At 34.9% G+C, this 17897-nt stretch overlaps 1 protein-coding gene and 1 long non-coding RNA gene across 6 annotated transcripts in view; one reads left to right on the plus strand and one right to left on the minus strand.

The window, feature by feature from the left end:
- SCN9A (sodium voltage-gated channel alpha subunit 9) overlaps positions 1–17897 on the plus strand; it is a 181877-nt gene that overhangs the window by 71913 nt on the left and 92067 nt on the right. For 3 of the 5 annotated variants that reach the window (XM_030795763.1, XM_030795761.1, XM_030795762.1), the window contains exons 7-11: positions 3164–3202; positions 8136–8199; positions 9461–9602; positions 14210–14416; positions 16217–16504. In XM_030795763.1, the coding sequence (XP_030651623.1) occupies positions 3164–3202; positions 8136–8199; positions 9461–9602; positions 14210–14416; positions 16217–16504 (740 nt within the window). The remainder of the gene's footprint in view (positions 1–3163; positions 3203–8135; positions 8200–9460; positions 9603–14209; positions 14417–16216; positions 16505–17897) is intronic. The other 2 variants (XM_030795760.1, XM_030795759.1) reach the window with 1 other exon arrangement.
- The window catches only part of LOC105737726, a 241937-nt gene continuing 225758 nt past the window's right edge, over positions 1719–17897 (minus strand). Inside the window, exons 8-11 of the long non-coding RNA XR_004026351.1 lie at positions 8071–8233; positions 6669–6775; positions 3978–4129; positions 1719–1874 (exon numbers count right to left, since the gene is read on the minus strand). This is a non-coding gene — a long non-coding RNA (uncharacterized LOC105737726). The remainder of the gene's footprint in view (positions 1875–3977; positions 4130–6668; positions 6776–8070; positions 8234–17897) is intronic.

Genomic DNA, 17897 nt, shown 5'->3' on the forward strand with positions numbered 1-17897 from the left:
ACAAATGTAGTCTTGAATTAATAACATTAACCATTACATTTAACAATATGACAGATTATATATTTTATATAATTTTATTATATAGTACGTACTTATATTTATTATATATAATGTGACATATTTATTATGATAGATTTTTCTACTTAATAGATTGTACTCATAACTATACATCTTACAGTTCTAATAATCATATATAATGATATTAATGATCAAATATAAAGATAGCATCTGTATCTTGATAGTATTCCTAAAGATTTGTACAAAGCAAAATCATTTACTCAGCTTTATCAACGTCCACTTTGTAACCAATGATAAGTTTCATAGCTGTTTTTAATGGCTTCCTTCAATATAGGCTGACGGCAAGACATCAAAGTTTAGTTCAGTAGAATTATTTCTGTAGGTACCACATGAGATAATCTGTATGCACTCTCAGAAGTCTGCTTAATTCAGAAGTATCAATTAGACTTTCTTACATAAAGCATGAATTGAATGTTCTCTAAACAATTATCCCCTAGCATGGTGTCTCTCACTGGAACGGTTGATGAATATTGGATGAAGATATGATCAAGATTGTACTTTCTGTCTGACACCTGGAACGTATCTATCTGATGGTGCCCACATGAATACATAAATCTTAATAGATAATTTGACCCAGGTGTGGTATGGAATTCATGAAACCTTTCAAATATATGTGCTGTTGCCAAAAGGAAATGAGGGAGGAAAGGTCAGGATTCTCCTTAGATAATAAAAAGTAATATACATCATTTTCTTATTTTACCAAATGTGTCCTTTCTCACTCACTGTGATAAATAAAATCAAATAACACCTAGCCCACATGGTAAAAGACTATAAATAAAACGACAGAAGAAAATAGAAGCCTTAACAAGAAAACTGAAAGTTTTGAAGTAAAATATTTAGCATATTTATTTTTACTACCACCATTTGATGAGGAATTTAGCGTATTTTCCCCTTCTTTTTATATTTACCCTCTTTTCCAGTTTCTGATTGTTACAAATACGATTTGAAATTTATTTCCAATTGATGGAGAATTTTATTTCTTAATTTATATGCTGTAAAATTAATATATCTGATGAGTAACTTACATTTAATATTGTGGATTATTTTACCACACTTATTTAAACTTAAATTTTCTCACTAGGATCTGTCCTTTTATTCTGAGTCTTGCTCCTATTTCTGAGTTTATACTATGAATGGTTTTCTTAACCTTTGTTAAAAGAAAATTTTTCAACAAATTAAATTTAGCAGCTTATTTCAGCAAGAAATAGTATTTAGTGCTGAAATAAGATAATAATAATGATGATTTAGGCAGCACTCAGAACAAAGAGAAGTTCGGAGAGCTCAACTCAGCAACATGAGCAGGAGTATTTATAGATAGAAAAAGGGAGTGACACACAAAATCAGCTTGTTTGCTTATAGCTTTACATTTGCCTTATGTGGACATTGTCTGATAAGTCAGCAGGCTGTGGTTGGCTGAAGCTCAGCTGCTGTGATTGGCTGAGACAGCTACTTGTTGCAAGAATATACTAATAAATTAGAATGCAGTTTGTTTACATATGAAGTTAGATTGCAATTCTCTATGTACAGAGACAGCCTTTAATCAAATTTAATTTAATTCATCGCTTTCTGGAATTGCTTCATGTATTTTTTTTTGCTAAAAAATAATAGAAAGAAAAAAAAAACAGAAACCCCATCTCTACTAAAAATACAAAAAATTAGCCGGGTGTGTTGGTGCATGCCTGTAATTCTAGCTACTCAGGAGGCTGAGGCAGGAGAATCGCTTGAACTTGGGAGGTGGAGGTTGTGGTGAGCCGAGATCGTGCCATTGCACTCCAGCCTGGGCAACAAGAGCGAAACTCTGTCTCAAAAAATAAATAAATAAATAAATAATAATAGAAAGAGCCCTTGAGTTATGTGAATTATCTTTATATTGTATTTAAACATGAATGAATGACAATTAGCTAATAACAAATCTTATACCACAATCCTGTCTTCCAAATCTGTACATTATTCTTTATTTTCTTCTGAAATGTAGTTTTAGTGAAGAGGTGTTTAAATCAAGTCTGTATTTTGCTTTTGTTTTCTATGTCATAGAAGCCACTTTTGACTGCATAATTGATCCAAACTTTCATTTATTGGTGTGTTTATTACATGGTTACCCTGAGCTATAGCAATAAATGATAGCCTCAGCCCTTGCTTTCACAGAGCTTATCATCTAGTGGGAATGAAAAACAATGTTTAAGGGGGAACAGAAAAATAAATTAAAAATATCTCAAGTTAAAATAAATGCCATGCAAAGGAAGTGAGTCTCAGGTGCTGAGATATCAACTAGATGAGAAGACATCTCTGAAGTGATGGCATTTAAGCTGAGATCTAAAAGATAGTAAGAAGCCATAAAATAGTTTAAGTGTGGGTGTGAGTCTGTGTGTGGAGGGTGCTGCTTCAATTAGGAGGAATAGCATGGGCAAACGTCCTGAATAAAGGGAGGGTATGGGTTTAAAGAATGGAAAAACAGCAGCATGGTTTGGTAAGAGAAAGGAAGAACGGCAACAGAGAAAGTAGCAGAAAAAACAGGGGTCTTATCATGCAGGACATTTCAGTCCATGGGAAGGAGTTTGTATTTTATTTTAAATGCAGTAGTTTTTATTGCTGTCTGTCTTGTGCACAACTGATTGAGCAAGGGTAGGTTGTAGATGGGAATAAGAAAGATAAGTTGAAGTTTGCTTCTCTCATCTAGGCAAGAGAAAATGAAGGTTTCATCTAGAGTGATGGCAGAGAAATGAAGAGAAAAAAGATGAGCTCAGACACACAAGTCTGTAGAGCTTGCTGATGGATTAAAGAAGACAGGAGGCATTGAGGATGACTTCTCAGTTTCTGGCTGCAATAACTGGATGGGTGGTGATGGTTAATGAGGAAATGGTGGACACATTTGTAGAGGAAGGTCACTATTAGCTAGCTAAAATTAAAATGAGATGCCTTTGAGATGTCCAGGTGGATATATAATATAGAGAATTGGAGATTTAAGTATAGAAATCAGAGGGCCTGCTGAGTTTGGAGATAAATTCCAGAGCAATCAGCAAAAAGAAAGGACACACACACACACACACACACACCTCTACTTCTGAACATCCCTGATATTTTTAAGTGGATGGAGAATGGGAGACCTGGTATTTAAAGCAATCTGGTGCTGAGATCTACAACTCTGACATTTAAAATTCAGGTAGAAAAGAGGACCCAGAAAAGAAACACAGAGAAAGAGCTGCCAATAAAGTAAGAAGCAAAGATATAAATAATGAAGCCAAGAGAAGAAAATGTATTGTAGAAACAGATGTGCTTGTGTAGAATCATGCTGCAAGATCAAGGAGTAAGGATGATGAAGAAAGAAATATGCATTAGGTTAAGTAACAGGGAAGTCATCAGAGAATTTCTTGAGAAAATTTGGGGAAGTGGTAGGGTTCAAGGTCAAAATAAGGTGCGTACAGGGGTGAAAAGAAGAGGTCAGAAAGAAGGTAATATGTGTAGACAATTCTCCCAAGAAATTTGGCTATAAAGGGAGCAGAATAATGGGGCAAATGGCTGGCATTTAAAAAAAAATATGGGTTTTTGTAGGGATGTTTTGCTAGTGATAATGAATTAGTAGTTATATATTAATCAATTCAGGAGAGAGAGGGAGAAGTCAAGTCCTCGTGAAAGTGAAAGAGTAAAGGGGAGAGACAGCTCCACCGAAACAAGAGGAAAGATAGAAGAGAAGACTGCAGAGTTATCAAAAGATGATTGAGTTCAAACCCAATGGTTTTTATTTCCTCAAAGTATAAGCTGAGATCATTGCCTGAGAGTGCAAATGAGGAAGAGAAAATTCTACAGAAGATTTGATGAGAATGCATTATATGTATGGTCATCTCAGGGCATGAGAAATTTACTGTATTTTGAGTGCAAATTTGATGTTGGAGATTACTTACTTAAAATATAACCATTCATTTGGTTGTGAGAGTTTCTCCACCAACATTCAGCCATTTGGTAGCCAGCATGGAAAAGACAGATGCTAGATTATGTGTAGATTGTGGTTCTGCCAGGTTAGGGACTGATGATAATGAATGCCCATGGATTTAAGCTGTACAAAGAGTGACAAGAACTTGAGTTGGTTGATAGATCATGAGAAAGTGCCAAGGCAAATGAATTGACAATATTTAAAAGATCAAAGAATTATAGTGGTAAAGGCAACCTACATAGAGAACCTGAGCATAATCTAAAAGCATTTTCTGGTGCCTATAGCAAAGTATTTTCCGAAATGTCTTTCAAAATTCACAATCAAATAAATTAACTCACTGCCTCGCCTCCTGCTGAAAAACATACAATTTGTAGATTTCCTTTGGTGTTGCTGTCTACTTTGATGCTCATCAAACACTCTTTTATGCTGCTACAGATGAAAGTGGGGTTCATGTGCACAGTGTGTAGCTAGATGTGCAGTATTATGGAGAAATATACTGTGGTTATATTGGGCTAAAATAGGATATTCTCTTCCTCCTGTTTTTCTAACAGTTGACATTTAATAGAGAAAGTTTTGAAAAAACCACAATATTGGTCTTCACTACTAACAGGACTTTTCCTGTCTTCTTCATCTACAGCTGTTTTCTTGTGAGAACTACATTTGCCAGAGTGTAGAATATCATGTGCACGCCCTCTGCCCAGACCTGATCCCCTGCACTAGTTTTCTCAGAGTTGCATTACTTGCCCTTGGTTGCGGATATACTCTTCACTTCCATAGGCCCAAGCCATACACAATGGTCATAAGTTGTCTTTCTGAGCAAGGGCAGAATTACCAGTTTTGTTTTTCCATTTTGCTACATTAATCTTGAAAATTAATTTAAAAAATTCACCCAGAATCTTCATTAGATTTAATATCAATTTTGTATTTTTGTTATATCAATTTTCATTTTCCCCATATGTATTTTATTGAGAAGTTGGCATTTATTTACCCCCACCCACAACCTTTGCCATTATGCTGCATTCCCTTTTAAAAATTGGTTTAGATTGAGGAATAATTTATATGCCACAAAATTCCTCTTTTTAAACTGTATAACTCATTTTTTAAACTATACTCAGAGTTGTGCAACGATCACCACTATCTAATTCAAAATATTTTCATCTTTCCCACCAAGAAACCCAAGGCCGGTTAGTAGTCATTCCCCACTTCCCTTTTCCCCCAGCCCCTGGCAACCACTAATCTACTTTCTGTCCCTGTGGATTTACCCACTCTGTAGATTTAATATACATGGAAGCATATAATATATGGCTTTTTTATCTGGCTTCTTTCACCTAGCATAATGTTTTCAAAATTTATCCATGGTATAGTATGTATCTATGCTTTATTTCTTTTTATTGCTAAATGATATTTCATTGTATGTATATGCTATATTTTGTTTATACATTCATCAGTTGATGGACATTTGGGTTATTTCCAGCTTTTGGTTATAATGCGTAATGTTGCTGTAAACATTCATGTACAAGTTGTTGTGGAAATACATTTGCAGTTTTCAGTTCTCAGTATATAGCTAGTAGTGGAATTACTGAGTCATGATTCTTTTTTTTTTTTTTTTTTTTTTTTTGACATGGAGTCTCGCTCTGTCACCCAGGCTGGAATGCAGTGGCGCGATCTTGGCTCACTGTAAGCTCCGCCTCCCGGGTGCATGCCGTTCTCCTCCCTCAGCCTCCCAAGTAGCTGGGACTACAGGCGCCCGCCACCACGCCCGGCTAATTTTTTGTATTTTTAGTAGAGACGGGGTTTCATTGTGTTAGCCAGGATAGTCTCGATCTCCTGACCTCGTGATCCGCCTGCCTTGGCCTCCCAAAGTGCTGGGATTACAGGCATGAGCCACTGCACCCAGCCGTGATTACTTTATCTTTCAGAATCATCCCGCTTTTGAATGTGCACAAGCAGTATTTCATTTTTCTTTGCATTCAATTTTTTTCCCTTTTTTAAAGATGTTAACCTTAAATCTTCTTGAAGCCAACTATCTTAATAATTTAATGTCTAGTTGTTTAGAAATTATTGTAAAGTTTTCTACAAACCTAGAGTGAGCTACCTGCATTGCTTTACCTTTCATCATTCTTGTACTGTGTTAAATACAGTAGTGCAGCAGTGTGCTAATAGACAGCTCCAGAGCCCATTCATATAATTCAGCTCCTCAGTGGTTGATAAATGTGAACCAGCATTAGTTTAAAGGATAATTCTAAAGTAATCCATCCTTATTAAAACATTTTGGATGTTTATGTATGCAAAATCGCATCTTATCCTCCCCCATACTCACTCTACCAGGCCCATCCTTCCTGAGGTTCAGGAGTGTTTTCAGGAAAGCTTTTCATGCACATTTTCACCTCAAACTACAAGCCTTTATTGTTTTATCTGTGTCTTCTAAGTAAGATAAAATGATGATGTGTAAGTCAATAGTTTTATCTCAAATTGTATAGTAGTTTAACTAATTATAATAACTCCGTTTTTGAGCAGATAGTACAGAATGTGTGGATCACGGTATCAAGTGGTTTACATGCAATATCCTATTTATACTATTTAACAACTTTATAAAGTAGGTATTCTTATACCTATTTTACAGATGCAGCAGCTAAGGCTTAATGGCTTAAAGATAATTCACTTAAGAAGGGATAGAAGCAACATTCAAATCCAAGAATATCTGATGTCATAGTCTTTCTTCCATGATTACAACAAAAGTCTCCTAATAACCAGATTTTTTAATTTGACCTGAGTAAAATAGGAAGTCAGGTTCTTATAGTAGAATGGATATTTAAGACAGATGACAAAAGGTTTTTTAGTCATTTAAACATTTACTCTACAAGGATAGTTCTGCCCCCAGTCTTAGGAACAAGCCTTAACAGCGAATGACAGAAGAGTTGATGAGAACTTTTACTATTAAAAATTAGCACAAGGGGTACCATGAAAGTTGAAAAATGGAAAATATGCATTGATTACATTGTCATCTCCTCAACACCTAGAATTAGTAGGTTCTAAATCAGTATGGACTGGTGAATGAAAAGTAAGATAATTTTAGAAAACAAATTTTACTCATTTATATTACTGCCTTACTGAGGCTGCCTCTTTTGGAGTTTTGTACCACATAACGATGTTTTAGTCAATAGCGGACCACATATATAATGGTGATCTCATAAGATTATAATACTGTATTTTTTTACTGTACCTTTTCTGTCTTTAGATACACACTTTCCATTGTATAACAGTTGCCTACAGTATTGAGTACAGTAGCCCACTCTACAGGTTTGCAGCCCAGTAGCAATAGGCTATACCACATAGCCTAGGTGTATGGTAGCCTATACCATCTGGGTTTGTATAAGTGCACCCTAGGATGTTTGCACAAGGACAAAACGTCCTAATGATGCATTTCTCAGAATGTATCACGGTCATTAAGTGACACATGACTGTACCTTTAATCATACTTAAAATCCAAATTCATTTCAATGATATGCAAATTCCATCATGATCGGGCCCCTGCCTACCTCTGCCATCACAATCTTCCCTCTCACCACACTGTAGCCACACTGGCCATCTTGCTGGCTTTTCCACACACCAACTTCATCTCCGCCTTAGGGCTTTAGCTCTTTCTCTTCCCCCAGCCCAAATATCTCTTCACCAGTCTTTTCATGGCTGTCTTCTTTGTCACACTTAGGTCTTAGTTTAAATATCATCTCCTTAGAAAGACCGTCCCTGACTGCAGCCTACCACGTTGCCTTAATTTATTTTCTTTAGATCATTTATCACTATCTGAAAATATCTTGTATATTTATTTATTTACTTAACTTTTTATCCAACCACAACCTCCACCCTCACCTAAACATAAAGGAGGTCTTATAAAACTAATGATTTTATTTATCATGTTTATTGTCGTATTTATTGCCTAGCCTTCAAGAGATTATCAATAAATATTTGAGGGAGAATATATGAGAAAGTAGTAAATAAATGGATGCATATTGCCTGGGACCAGGCCTGAATTTGTAGATAAATATCTATATCAATTAATTTACCTGCTTTATCACAATCACAGATTAAACTCTGTAATGTTATAACTGTTCAAATTCTTCTTCAACAGAATACTTTTATTACTTGGAGGGATCCAAAGATGCTCTCCTTTGTGGTTTCAGCACAGATTCAGGGTATGTAATATTTGTTTTCTTTTTAGTCTAAAGGCTGAAAGAGAAGGAAAAGAATGTTCAATCAGTTTGCCAATTAGTCTTTGATTCTATATTGCTTTTTATATATTTCATGGTATTATTTGACTCATTCTGTCCCACAGCAAATCCAATCTTTAAAATGTTCACAGTTAATGCATACTCTTGAAAGCAAGACTTTGAGATAGTGCTTGAATTAACACAAGACAAGTCATATAAATCTTAAGAAGGGAGAAAATGTTACTTCTAGAAAACTCCACCAAAAGTTGGTTGGATAGTTTCAGGTCTTTCTTCTTTCTGGAAAACGAAGGGTCACAAAATCAGTTTTTCTTTCTACTCCCAAGTTCCACTCATTCTCCAATTAAATGTGACTCATAGGTGACTGAATGTCATGTTTTGGCCACTCTAAGCAAAGGGATTCCTTGGACTTGGGTACATGTATTTTAAGAATATTGTGTATATAGGAATATTGTATATATTCAACTGTCCATCTTGCTGCTTCTCTCTTACACCAACTTCATTTTGTAGCATTAGCTGCATTAGCTCTTGCTTTTCCCCTGATGCAGACATCTATTCATCAGGCTCTGTGTACACTGGGAACATAGGAATAAACTGGATAAGGTTGCTGTTCCCAGAAGAATCTCAGAATATTGTATTTATTTAATGGCATCAGGAAAAACCAGTCCACCAATTTTAGAAAGAAAAAAGTCTTAAAGCTACACATTTTTATGAACTTAGACAATTACTATATTTTGACTATTATTGATTCTAATCTATTCCAAGAATTATACAGACAATAAGAGCTTTGGTAGCATCCTACATATCAATATTTACTGAACCAAGAACGATTACAAAACATCTGTTGAAAATTTCCATGTTTTAATGATGATGATGCTAATGGCAGCTATGATTTATTAAATACTTTCTATGTGCTGGATGTAAGCTAAGTAATTTGTACACATTATCTTATTTAAACTTATTACAAATCTTATTTTCTTGAGGTAGATGTTATTACCCTATTTTCACAGACAGACTTATGCCTTGAAGAATTTGGTAAAGTCACTAAGTAGTCAGTAGTAGAGTGTGATTCAAAACCAGTTCGTCCTGGCTCCAAATCATGTATTCTTAATCCTTATTCAATATTGTCCCCCTATAGAAGAAACCTTGAGTTTGTAACTTTTCAGTAAGGCTATTTAGCTTAGGTCCTGAAGACACTCTCACCTATAATGTTCTTTTTCATGTGTAGTCAGTGTCCAGAGGGGTACACCTGTGTGAAAATTGGCAGAAACCCTGATTATGGCTACACAAGCTTTGACACTTTCAGCTGGGCCTTCTTAGCCTTGTTTAGGTTAATGACCCAAGATTACTGGGAAAACCTTTACCAACAGGTGAGTGCCAAGAGAAACATGCATTGTATTTTTGAATGGCATATGTATCTGGTGTATGTTAACAGCCTGTATTAGGAGGATTTTTATTTATTTGAGAATGGAGGAAACTCTATTATCTTATTCCTAAAATTATAAGTGTTTTACTCCCATCACTAATAATATGGGTAGTTCTTGAATCATAAATAATTTTCTTATCTTTTCTGGGCATATTTAATCTCTAGATCTTTCTCCTTCCTGAGTCTATCATCCCATGGGGTCCTAGCTAAGTACCAGGACATACTGTAATGTTTTCTCAAGCCGCTCCTGCACATGCACTGTTTTCCATGTGTGCTTGGGATGGCCTGAAGAGAAGAGGCTCTCTGATGTTCACCTGCTCACCATGTTTTATTTTTGAACTCCTATTTAAAGATGCAGTTCATTTCTCTAAGTTTTTCTCTCCCAAATCAATTGCTCCCAACTGTAGACTTCCGTGACTTTTTGTATATTCTTCTGTTTATATCATTGATCTCTTGTATTGTAAGTGTTAATTCACGTGGCTATTTCCTCTAACTTGAATGTGAACCTCTTGGGGCTGTGGTCTCTATTTACTTGTATATTCTCAGCAGCCAACCCAAAATGAAGGAGACCAAAATGATTATTCTATATTACACATAACAATGGTTCACTTTTCTCAGAATAGCTGCAGATTTGTTTTTTTCCTTTTTTGGCCTATTTTATATTTACTTTATTTCTGAGAATATTACAAATGAATTCAGAAATTATGTAAGATGCACTTTACAGCAAAAACGGGAATGCAAATATTTTTTAAATATGCAAGAAGTGGTCATCTTTACTCGAAATTAAAGAAACACAAATAAAAAAATTAAAATAATTTTTCATCAGAGGTAAGACTTATTTTTCATTTAATATCTGTTGATACTATCCTAAATTCACTTTAAAATGCTTTGTATGATAAAAGTATATTACATTAGATAATTATTAATAGAAATGTTAATTATCTTGTAAATTTGTTTAAGTTACTTGTAGATTCTCAATATTAGACCTTGTCAGATGGGTAGATTGCCAGATTTTTCTCCCATTCTATAGTTTGCCTGTTCACTCTGATGTTAGTTTCTTTTGCTGTGCAGAAGCTCTTTAGTTTAGTTATATCCCATTTGTCAATTTTGGCTTTGGTTGCAATTGCTTTTGGTGTTTTTGTCATGAAGTCTTTTCCCATGCCTATTTCCTGAATGCTGTTGCCTAGGTTTTCTTCTAGGGTTTTTATGGTTTGGGGTTTTACATTAAGTCTTTAATCCATCTTGAGTTAATTTTTCTATAAGGTGTAAGGAAGGAGCCCAGTTTCAGTTTTCTGCATATGGCTAGCCAGTTTCCCCAGCACCATTTATTATATAGGGAATCCTTTCCACATTGCTTGTTTTTGTCAGGTTTGTCAAAGATCAGATGCTTGTAGAAGTGTGGTGTTATTTCTGAGGTCTCTGTTCTATTCCATTGGCCTATATGTCTGTTTGGGTACCAGTACCATGCTGTTTTGGTTACTGTAACCTCACAGTATAGTTTGAAGTCAGGTAGGCTGATGCCTCCAGCTTTATTCTTTTTGCTTAGAATTGTCTCAGCTATATGTGCTCTTTCCTGGTTTCATACGAAATTTAAAGTAGTTTTTTTTCTAATTCTGTGAAGATGTCAATGGTAATTTGATGGGAATAGCATTGAATCTATAAATTACTTTTGGCAGCATGGCCATTTTCATGATATTGATTCTTCCTATCCATGAGTATGGAATGTTTTTCCATTTGTTTGTGTCCTCTCTTGTTTCCTTGAGTAGTGGCTTGTAGTTCTTCTTGAAGAGGTCTTTCATATCCTTTGTAAGCTGTATTCCTAGGTATTTTATTCTCTTTATAGCAATTGTGAATGGGAGTTTATTCATGATTTGACTCTCTGCTTGTCTATTGTTGGTATATAGGAATGCTTGTGATTTTTGCACATTGATTTTGTATCCTGAGACCTTGCTGAAGTTGCTTATCAGTTTAAAGAGTTTTGGGGCTGAGATGATCGGGTTTTCTAAATATAGAATCATGTCATTTGCAGAGACAATTTGACTTCCTGTCTTCCTATTTGAATACCCTTTATTTCTTTCTCTTGTCTGATTGCCCTGGCCAGAAATTCCAACACTATGTTGAATAGCAGTGGTGAGAGAGGGCATCCTTGTCTTGTGCCAGTTTTTAAAGGGAATGCTTTCAGCTTTTTCCCATCCAGTATGATATCGGCTATGGATTTTTCATAAATAGCTCTTATTATTTTGAGATATGTTCAATTAATACCTAGTTTATTGATAGTTTTTAACATGAATGGATGTTGAATTTTATTGAAGACCTTTTCTGCATCTATTGAGAAAATCATGTGGTTTTTGTCATTGGTTCTGTTTATGTGATGGATTACATTTATTGATTTGCATATATTGAACCAGCCTTGCATCCCATCAAAAAGTGGGCAAAGGATATGAACAGAGACTTCTCAAAAGAAGACATTTATGCGGCCAAAAAACATGAAAAAAAGCTCAACATCAGTGATCATTAAGAAACGCAAATCAAAACCACAATGAGATACCACCTCAAGTCAGTCAGAATGGTGATTATTAAAAAGTCAAGAAACAATAGATTCTGGTGAGGCTGTGAAGAAATAGTAGCGATTTTACACTGTTGGTGGGAGTGTAAATTAGTTCAACAGTTTTGAAGACAGTGGGGCAATTCCTCAAGGACCTAGAACCGGAAATACCATTTGACCTAGCAATCCCATTACTGGGTATATACCCACACGAGTATAAATCATTCTACTACAAAGACACATGCACACATATGTTTATTGCAGTACTATTTGCAATAGCAAAGAGATGGAACCAACCCAAATGCCCATCAATGTTAAATTGTATAAAGAAAATGTGGTACATATACACCATGGAATACTGTGCAGCCATTAAAAAAAGAATGAGATCATGTCGTTTGCAGGGACATGGATGAAGCTGGAAGCCATCATCCTCAGCAAACTAACACAGGGAGAGAAAACCAAACACTGCATGTTCTCACTCATAAGTGGGAGTTGAACAATTTGAACACATGGACACAGGGAGGGGAACAACACACACTGGGGCCTGTTGGGGGGTGAGAGGCAAGGGGAGGGAGAAAGTTAGGACAACTACCTAATGCATGCAGGTCTTAAAGCCTAGATAATGGGTTGATAGGTGCAGCAAACCACCATAGCACATGTATACCTATGTAACAAACCTGCATGTTCTTCACATGTATCCCAGAACTTAAAGTAAACATATGAAAAAAAGCTCATCACTGGCCATTAGAGAAATGCAATTCAAAACCACAATGAGATACCATCTCATGCCAGTTAGAATGGTGATCATTAAAAAGTCAGAAAATAACAGATGCTGGAGAAAATGTGGAGAAATAGGAACGCTTTTAAACTGTTGGTGGGAGTGTAAATTAGTTCAACCATTGTGGAAGACAGTGTGGTGATTCCTCAAGGATCTAGAACTAGAAATACCATTTGACCCAGGAATCCCATTACTGGGTATATACCCAAAAGATTACATATCATTCTACTGTAAAGACACATGCACACATATGTTTACTGTGGCACTATTCACAATAGCAAATACTGGGAACCAACCCAAATGCCCATCAATTATAGACTGGATAAAGAAAATGTGGCACATATACACCATGGAATACTATGCAGCCATAAAAAAGAATAAGTTCATGTCCTTTGCAGGGACATGGATGAAGCTAGAAACCATCATTCTCAGCAAACTAAAACAGGAACATAAAACCAAACACCGCATGTTCTCACTCACAAGTGAGAGAGGGGCAATGAGAACACATGGGCACAGAGAGAGGATCATCACACACTGGGGCCTGTTGGGGGTGGGGGGCAAGGGGAGGAATAGCATTAGGAGACATACCTAATGTAGGTAAGGGGTTGATGGGTGCAGCAAACCACCATGGCACGTGTCTACCCATGTCACAAACCTGCACATTATGCCAAAAAAAAAAAAATCTCTGTACCTTCAGTTTAAGTTTCCTCTAATCCTAAAACTATTTTGAAAAATAAATTCTATTTTAAAAAGCAAAGCAAACTAAAAAAAAGTTAATTGAAAATACCTATGAGATGAATAAAGTAATTAAGACCACCTGCCTAGTGTTAACATTCAGTGATAATATTTGATGGTAAAGAAAGAAAAGATAGAATTTTAACAGTAAAAGGGACTATGGATATCACCTGTTCCTAAAATTTGAAAGGGAGCAAAGGATTTAATTTTATGAGTAATTTTCAGACTGTAGGAAAAAATGCATGATTTTTGTACTACTACACTTAATAATCAAGAATCATACGTGACTTTAGTACAAGCATATTACATTGCTATATTCTTCATACTGAAAATGTGTTTAATATTTGTTTTCCATGAAGATATAATTTTTCCCTTTATATTTTTGATAACATGAGATTATACTAAACTGTCAGATTTGCCTATGCCTGTCAAATTGAAATAATTTACTAAAAAACTTTCTATTGTTCAAATGACAATTTCCATTTTTCCCTAGACGCTGCGTGCTGCTGGCAAAACCTACATGATCTTCTTTGTCGTAGTGATTTTCCTGGGCTCCTTTTATCTAATAAACTTGATCCTGGCTGTGGTTGCCATGGCTTATGAAGAACAGAACCAGGCAAACATTGAAGAAGCTAAACAGAAAGAATTAGAATTTCAACGGATGTTAGACCGACTTAAAAAAGAGCAAGAAGAAGCTGAGGTACTGTTATTTGATTTAAAATTCTTCCTAGAGGTAGAAATGGAAACAGTTACAACAGAGGCTCTGTGGTGTATGCTTGGCCTTCTCCAGCTAGATTTTCTTTAATGAACTTTTGTGTATAAACTGCATCCCCATTTCTGGTGTGGAAAAAAGAACCAATTCTGGGCTGAGCTAGAATTGATACTTTCCCCATAATCATCTCACTGCATGAAAAGTGATCTAAGGCTGTTCCTCCTAAACCTTTTACCTACGATGACTTAGTGTGTGTGTGTGTGTGTGTGTGTGTGTGTGTGTGTATGTCTGTATATACGTACACATATACATATAAACGTGTGTGTGTATAATATATATATAAACACATAGAACTATGTGTTTTTTTAAAATTATATCATGAAAAATCTTTTAGAATAATGGATTAAATAATATAGTCAGATATATAATATATACAATCTCAATTTATATTATATATATATATATACACACACACACACAATGGATTTCCTCAGAGTACCAATTGTATACGGTGGTTTCATGAAAATTATTTTAACATTAAAATTAACAGATACTCTTCTATGGAGTATGAATAAAACAGTGCATCATGTTTTGTTAATGTCACAGGGATTTTTAAGATAAAACATGAGATAATAAGAAAATAATAATTTTGGTGTGGCTACTTTAGGTTGTCATAGATCCTCGAAAGTTTCCTCCTTAATCCTCTTTCCAGAGAGATTCTTCAGTGTAAATGTTTGAGAAAGCTTGTACTAAGAGAAACATAATTTCAAATATACTGCAGGTATCTTAACATTTGTCTGAAGGTTTGACCTAGTTAAATCTCTTCAAGGAATCTAATGTATTAGGGGAGGGCAATCATCTGTAATGCAGATAAATTCTGATGCACAAATATTCAGTGCAGTATTTTAATAATGGTAAAAATTAGAAAACATTTAAATTTTGGAAAATTAGAAAATAACAGAAAATTATGAAAATTGTGTATCTTAGAGTATTATTTTGCCATAGAACTATGTGTTTTTTTAAAATTATATCATGAGGAAAAATCTTTTAGAATAATGATGGATTAAATAATATAGTCGGATACAATCTCAATTTTAAAATTATACATAAATATAAAAAGAATGGAAGAAATATTAGCACCAATTATTTCTGGGATGTAAGATGACTTTTTTCTGTTTTTCATTTATATCTTTATTTCCCATGTTTTTACCAGAATTTTTTAGTGTTTATAAACAAAACATTTTGTAAAGGGATAGTACTAGGTTATCCCAGGTACTACCCAGGGAATTGCCAGAAGTTTCATTCAGGCCAATAGTCATTGACCTTACCACTTTCTTACAATATTATGCTTTAATAATTCATTTATTTTTCAAATAGCTCAATCTTTATTAAACCATGGAGTGCCTGATTCTATTGATGATATGGAGTTAATTGCCTGATAATCAAATTGTCTATCTTATTGCATAGTTTATGTGAGTTTTACATTCCAAAATTACCTTGTAAAACTTTAACATATAATATTTAATTTGTCTTTACTGTAAGCAAATTAATAACATGTAAAAGTTTAATTCTAAAATACAATAGAGCTTTATTTCAACCTGAGACAAAAACCAAATATATACTTTGTAAGCATTCTGATCATTGTGTAAATACAACGATCATTTCATGTTTAAAGGACATGATTATATGCACCATGCTCTTATGCTGATAGATGAAAGATATCCTGTCCTAGGGTTTCCTAGGATTTGGAAATGACTCATTTAAGTGTTAACGTCTTGGCCCAACCAGGCAATTGCAGCGGCAGCAGCTGAATATACAAGTATTAGGAGAAGCAGAATTATGGGCCTCTCGGAGAGTTCTTCTGAAACATCTAAACTGAGCTCTAAAAGTGCTAAAGAAAGAAGAAACAGAAGAAAGAAAAAGAATCAAAAGAAGCTCTCCAGTGGAGAAGAAAAGGGAGATGCTGAGAAATTGTCCAAATCAGAATCAGAGGACAGCATCAGAAGAAAAAGTTTCCACCTTGGTGTCGAAGGGCATAGGCGAGCACATGAAAAGAGATTGTCTACCCCCAATCAGGTACCACCCAAATTACTAAATGTGTATCACCCTAGGCAGAATGATAGAGAAAAATGTCTTATTTTAGGGTAAGAGACCTCAGGAGAGGATAGTGAGTGATTTCATTGGTATGATTTTAGGTAAAAACCTGGTATGGCTGGGCATTTATGGAAAGATGTACACAGGTTTCCATTTGGGTTCGATCATTTTTGAAAGACCTTACAGTTTCAGAATTGTCAATATATTTTCTAATAAACTAATTTTCAGAAATAAAATATTCCTGAGAACCATTGTAGAAATAAATAGACTATTCACACTATAGAATACCTTTTATATTTGTATTTAGTTTGTGTTTTGTAATGCCCCATTGGTTAAAAACTAATCTTAGACTAGTTTCTCTTCTTTCTTAACCACTATAGGTAATAGTATCACTCACCCATTTGGAATTTTGGAGAAGCCTTTGATGTCCTCCACCCCCAACCACATCAACTACTAATATGTAGTGCCATAGTCTGTTAATTCTGCTTATGTGGAAGTTCTCTTTCCCTTTCTCTTTTCACTGAAACCTTCATCTCTCAGGCCTCCCTGCCTATAATTCTGCACAAACCCCCAAGATGAGCCATTGCTTCTATTTTCCATAGGACTTCCCTGTTTTCCAACACACAACCCCACAAATCATTTTTCTAAATTAAAAATCTCGTTAAAAATCTGCAAGATTCTGCCTGTTATACACAGTAATAAAAGATAGAGTCCCTGCCTTCAAAATTTCACTTGAACCTAGGTGATGATACAGAACTTGGACACATATATCAATAAAAATAAATATGACAGGAACAGTCCAAGCTGGTTTTGAGGCAAAGACCTTACCATATTTTTTCCATTGTTCACAATACTTGCCACTTTGTTCTTTACATAGTAAGCACTAATGTCTATTGAACTAGATCCTTTCAAAGGATTTGCATCCTGGACATGAGTCATAGAAGCATGAATTTTTCCTCCTCTTTGGTATTGGACAACTTCTTTTTTAATATTTAATGACCTTATAAATTAACTGGTGCTAAAAGCTCTTTTTAAATACACTTTAACTGAGCTCTTAGTATGAAAAGTGGATTTTCAATGCAAAGAACCATACAGCATGATTTCCAATTTTTTTTGTGAAGCTTGGGGATTGATATATAAAAAGCTGAATGACTGGTAGCAATACTAAGTTCTTTTTTTAAGTGATATGTTCTGTGCAGCAAAATGAATGGCATTAAAATAATGGAGCAGTAACTCTAGACCAGAATATTAGAGAGCTGTACAGCAACAAATAATTTACCTGGTATTGAAAGGATAAATTCTACAAATTGTTTCATCCCTTAAGTGGAAGAAGTTTTCTTCTCACTGAATTGCTTCATTTTTAAGTATGTTTCTT

The sequence above is a fragment of the Nomascus leucogenys genome, chromosome 17 (genome assembly GCF_006542625.1).
Source record: "Nomascus leucogenys isolate Asia chromosome 17, Asia_NLE_v1, whole genome shotgun sequence".
NCBI classification, from domain to species: Eukaryota; Metazoa; Chordata; class Mammalia; order Primates; family Hylobatidae; genus Nomascus; species Nomascus leucogenys.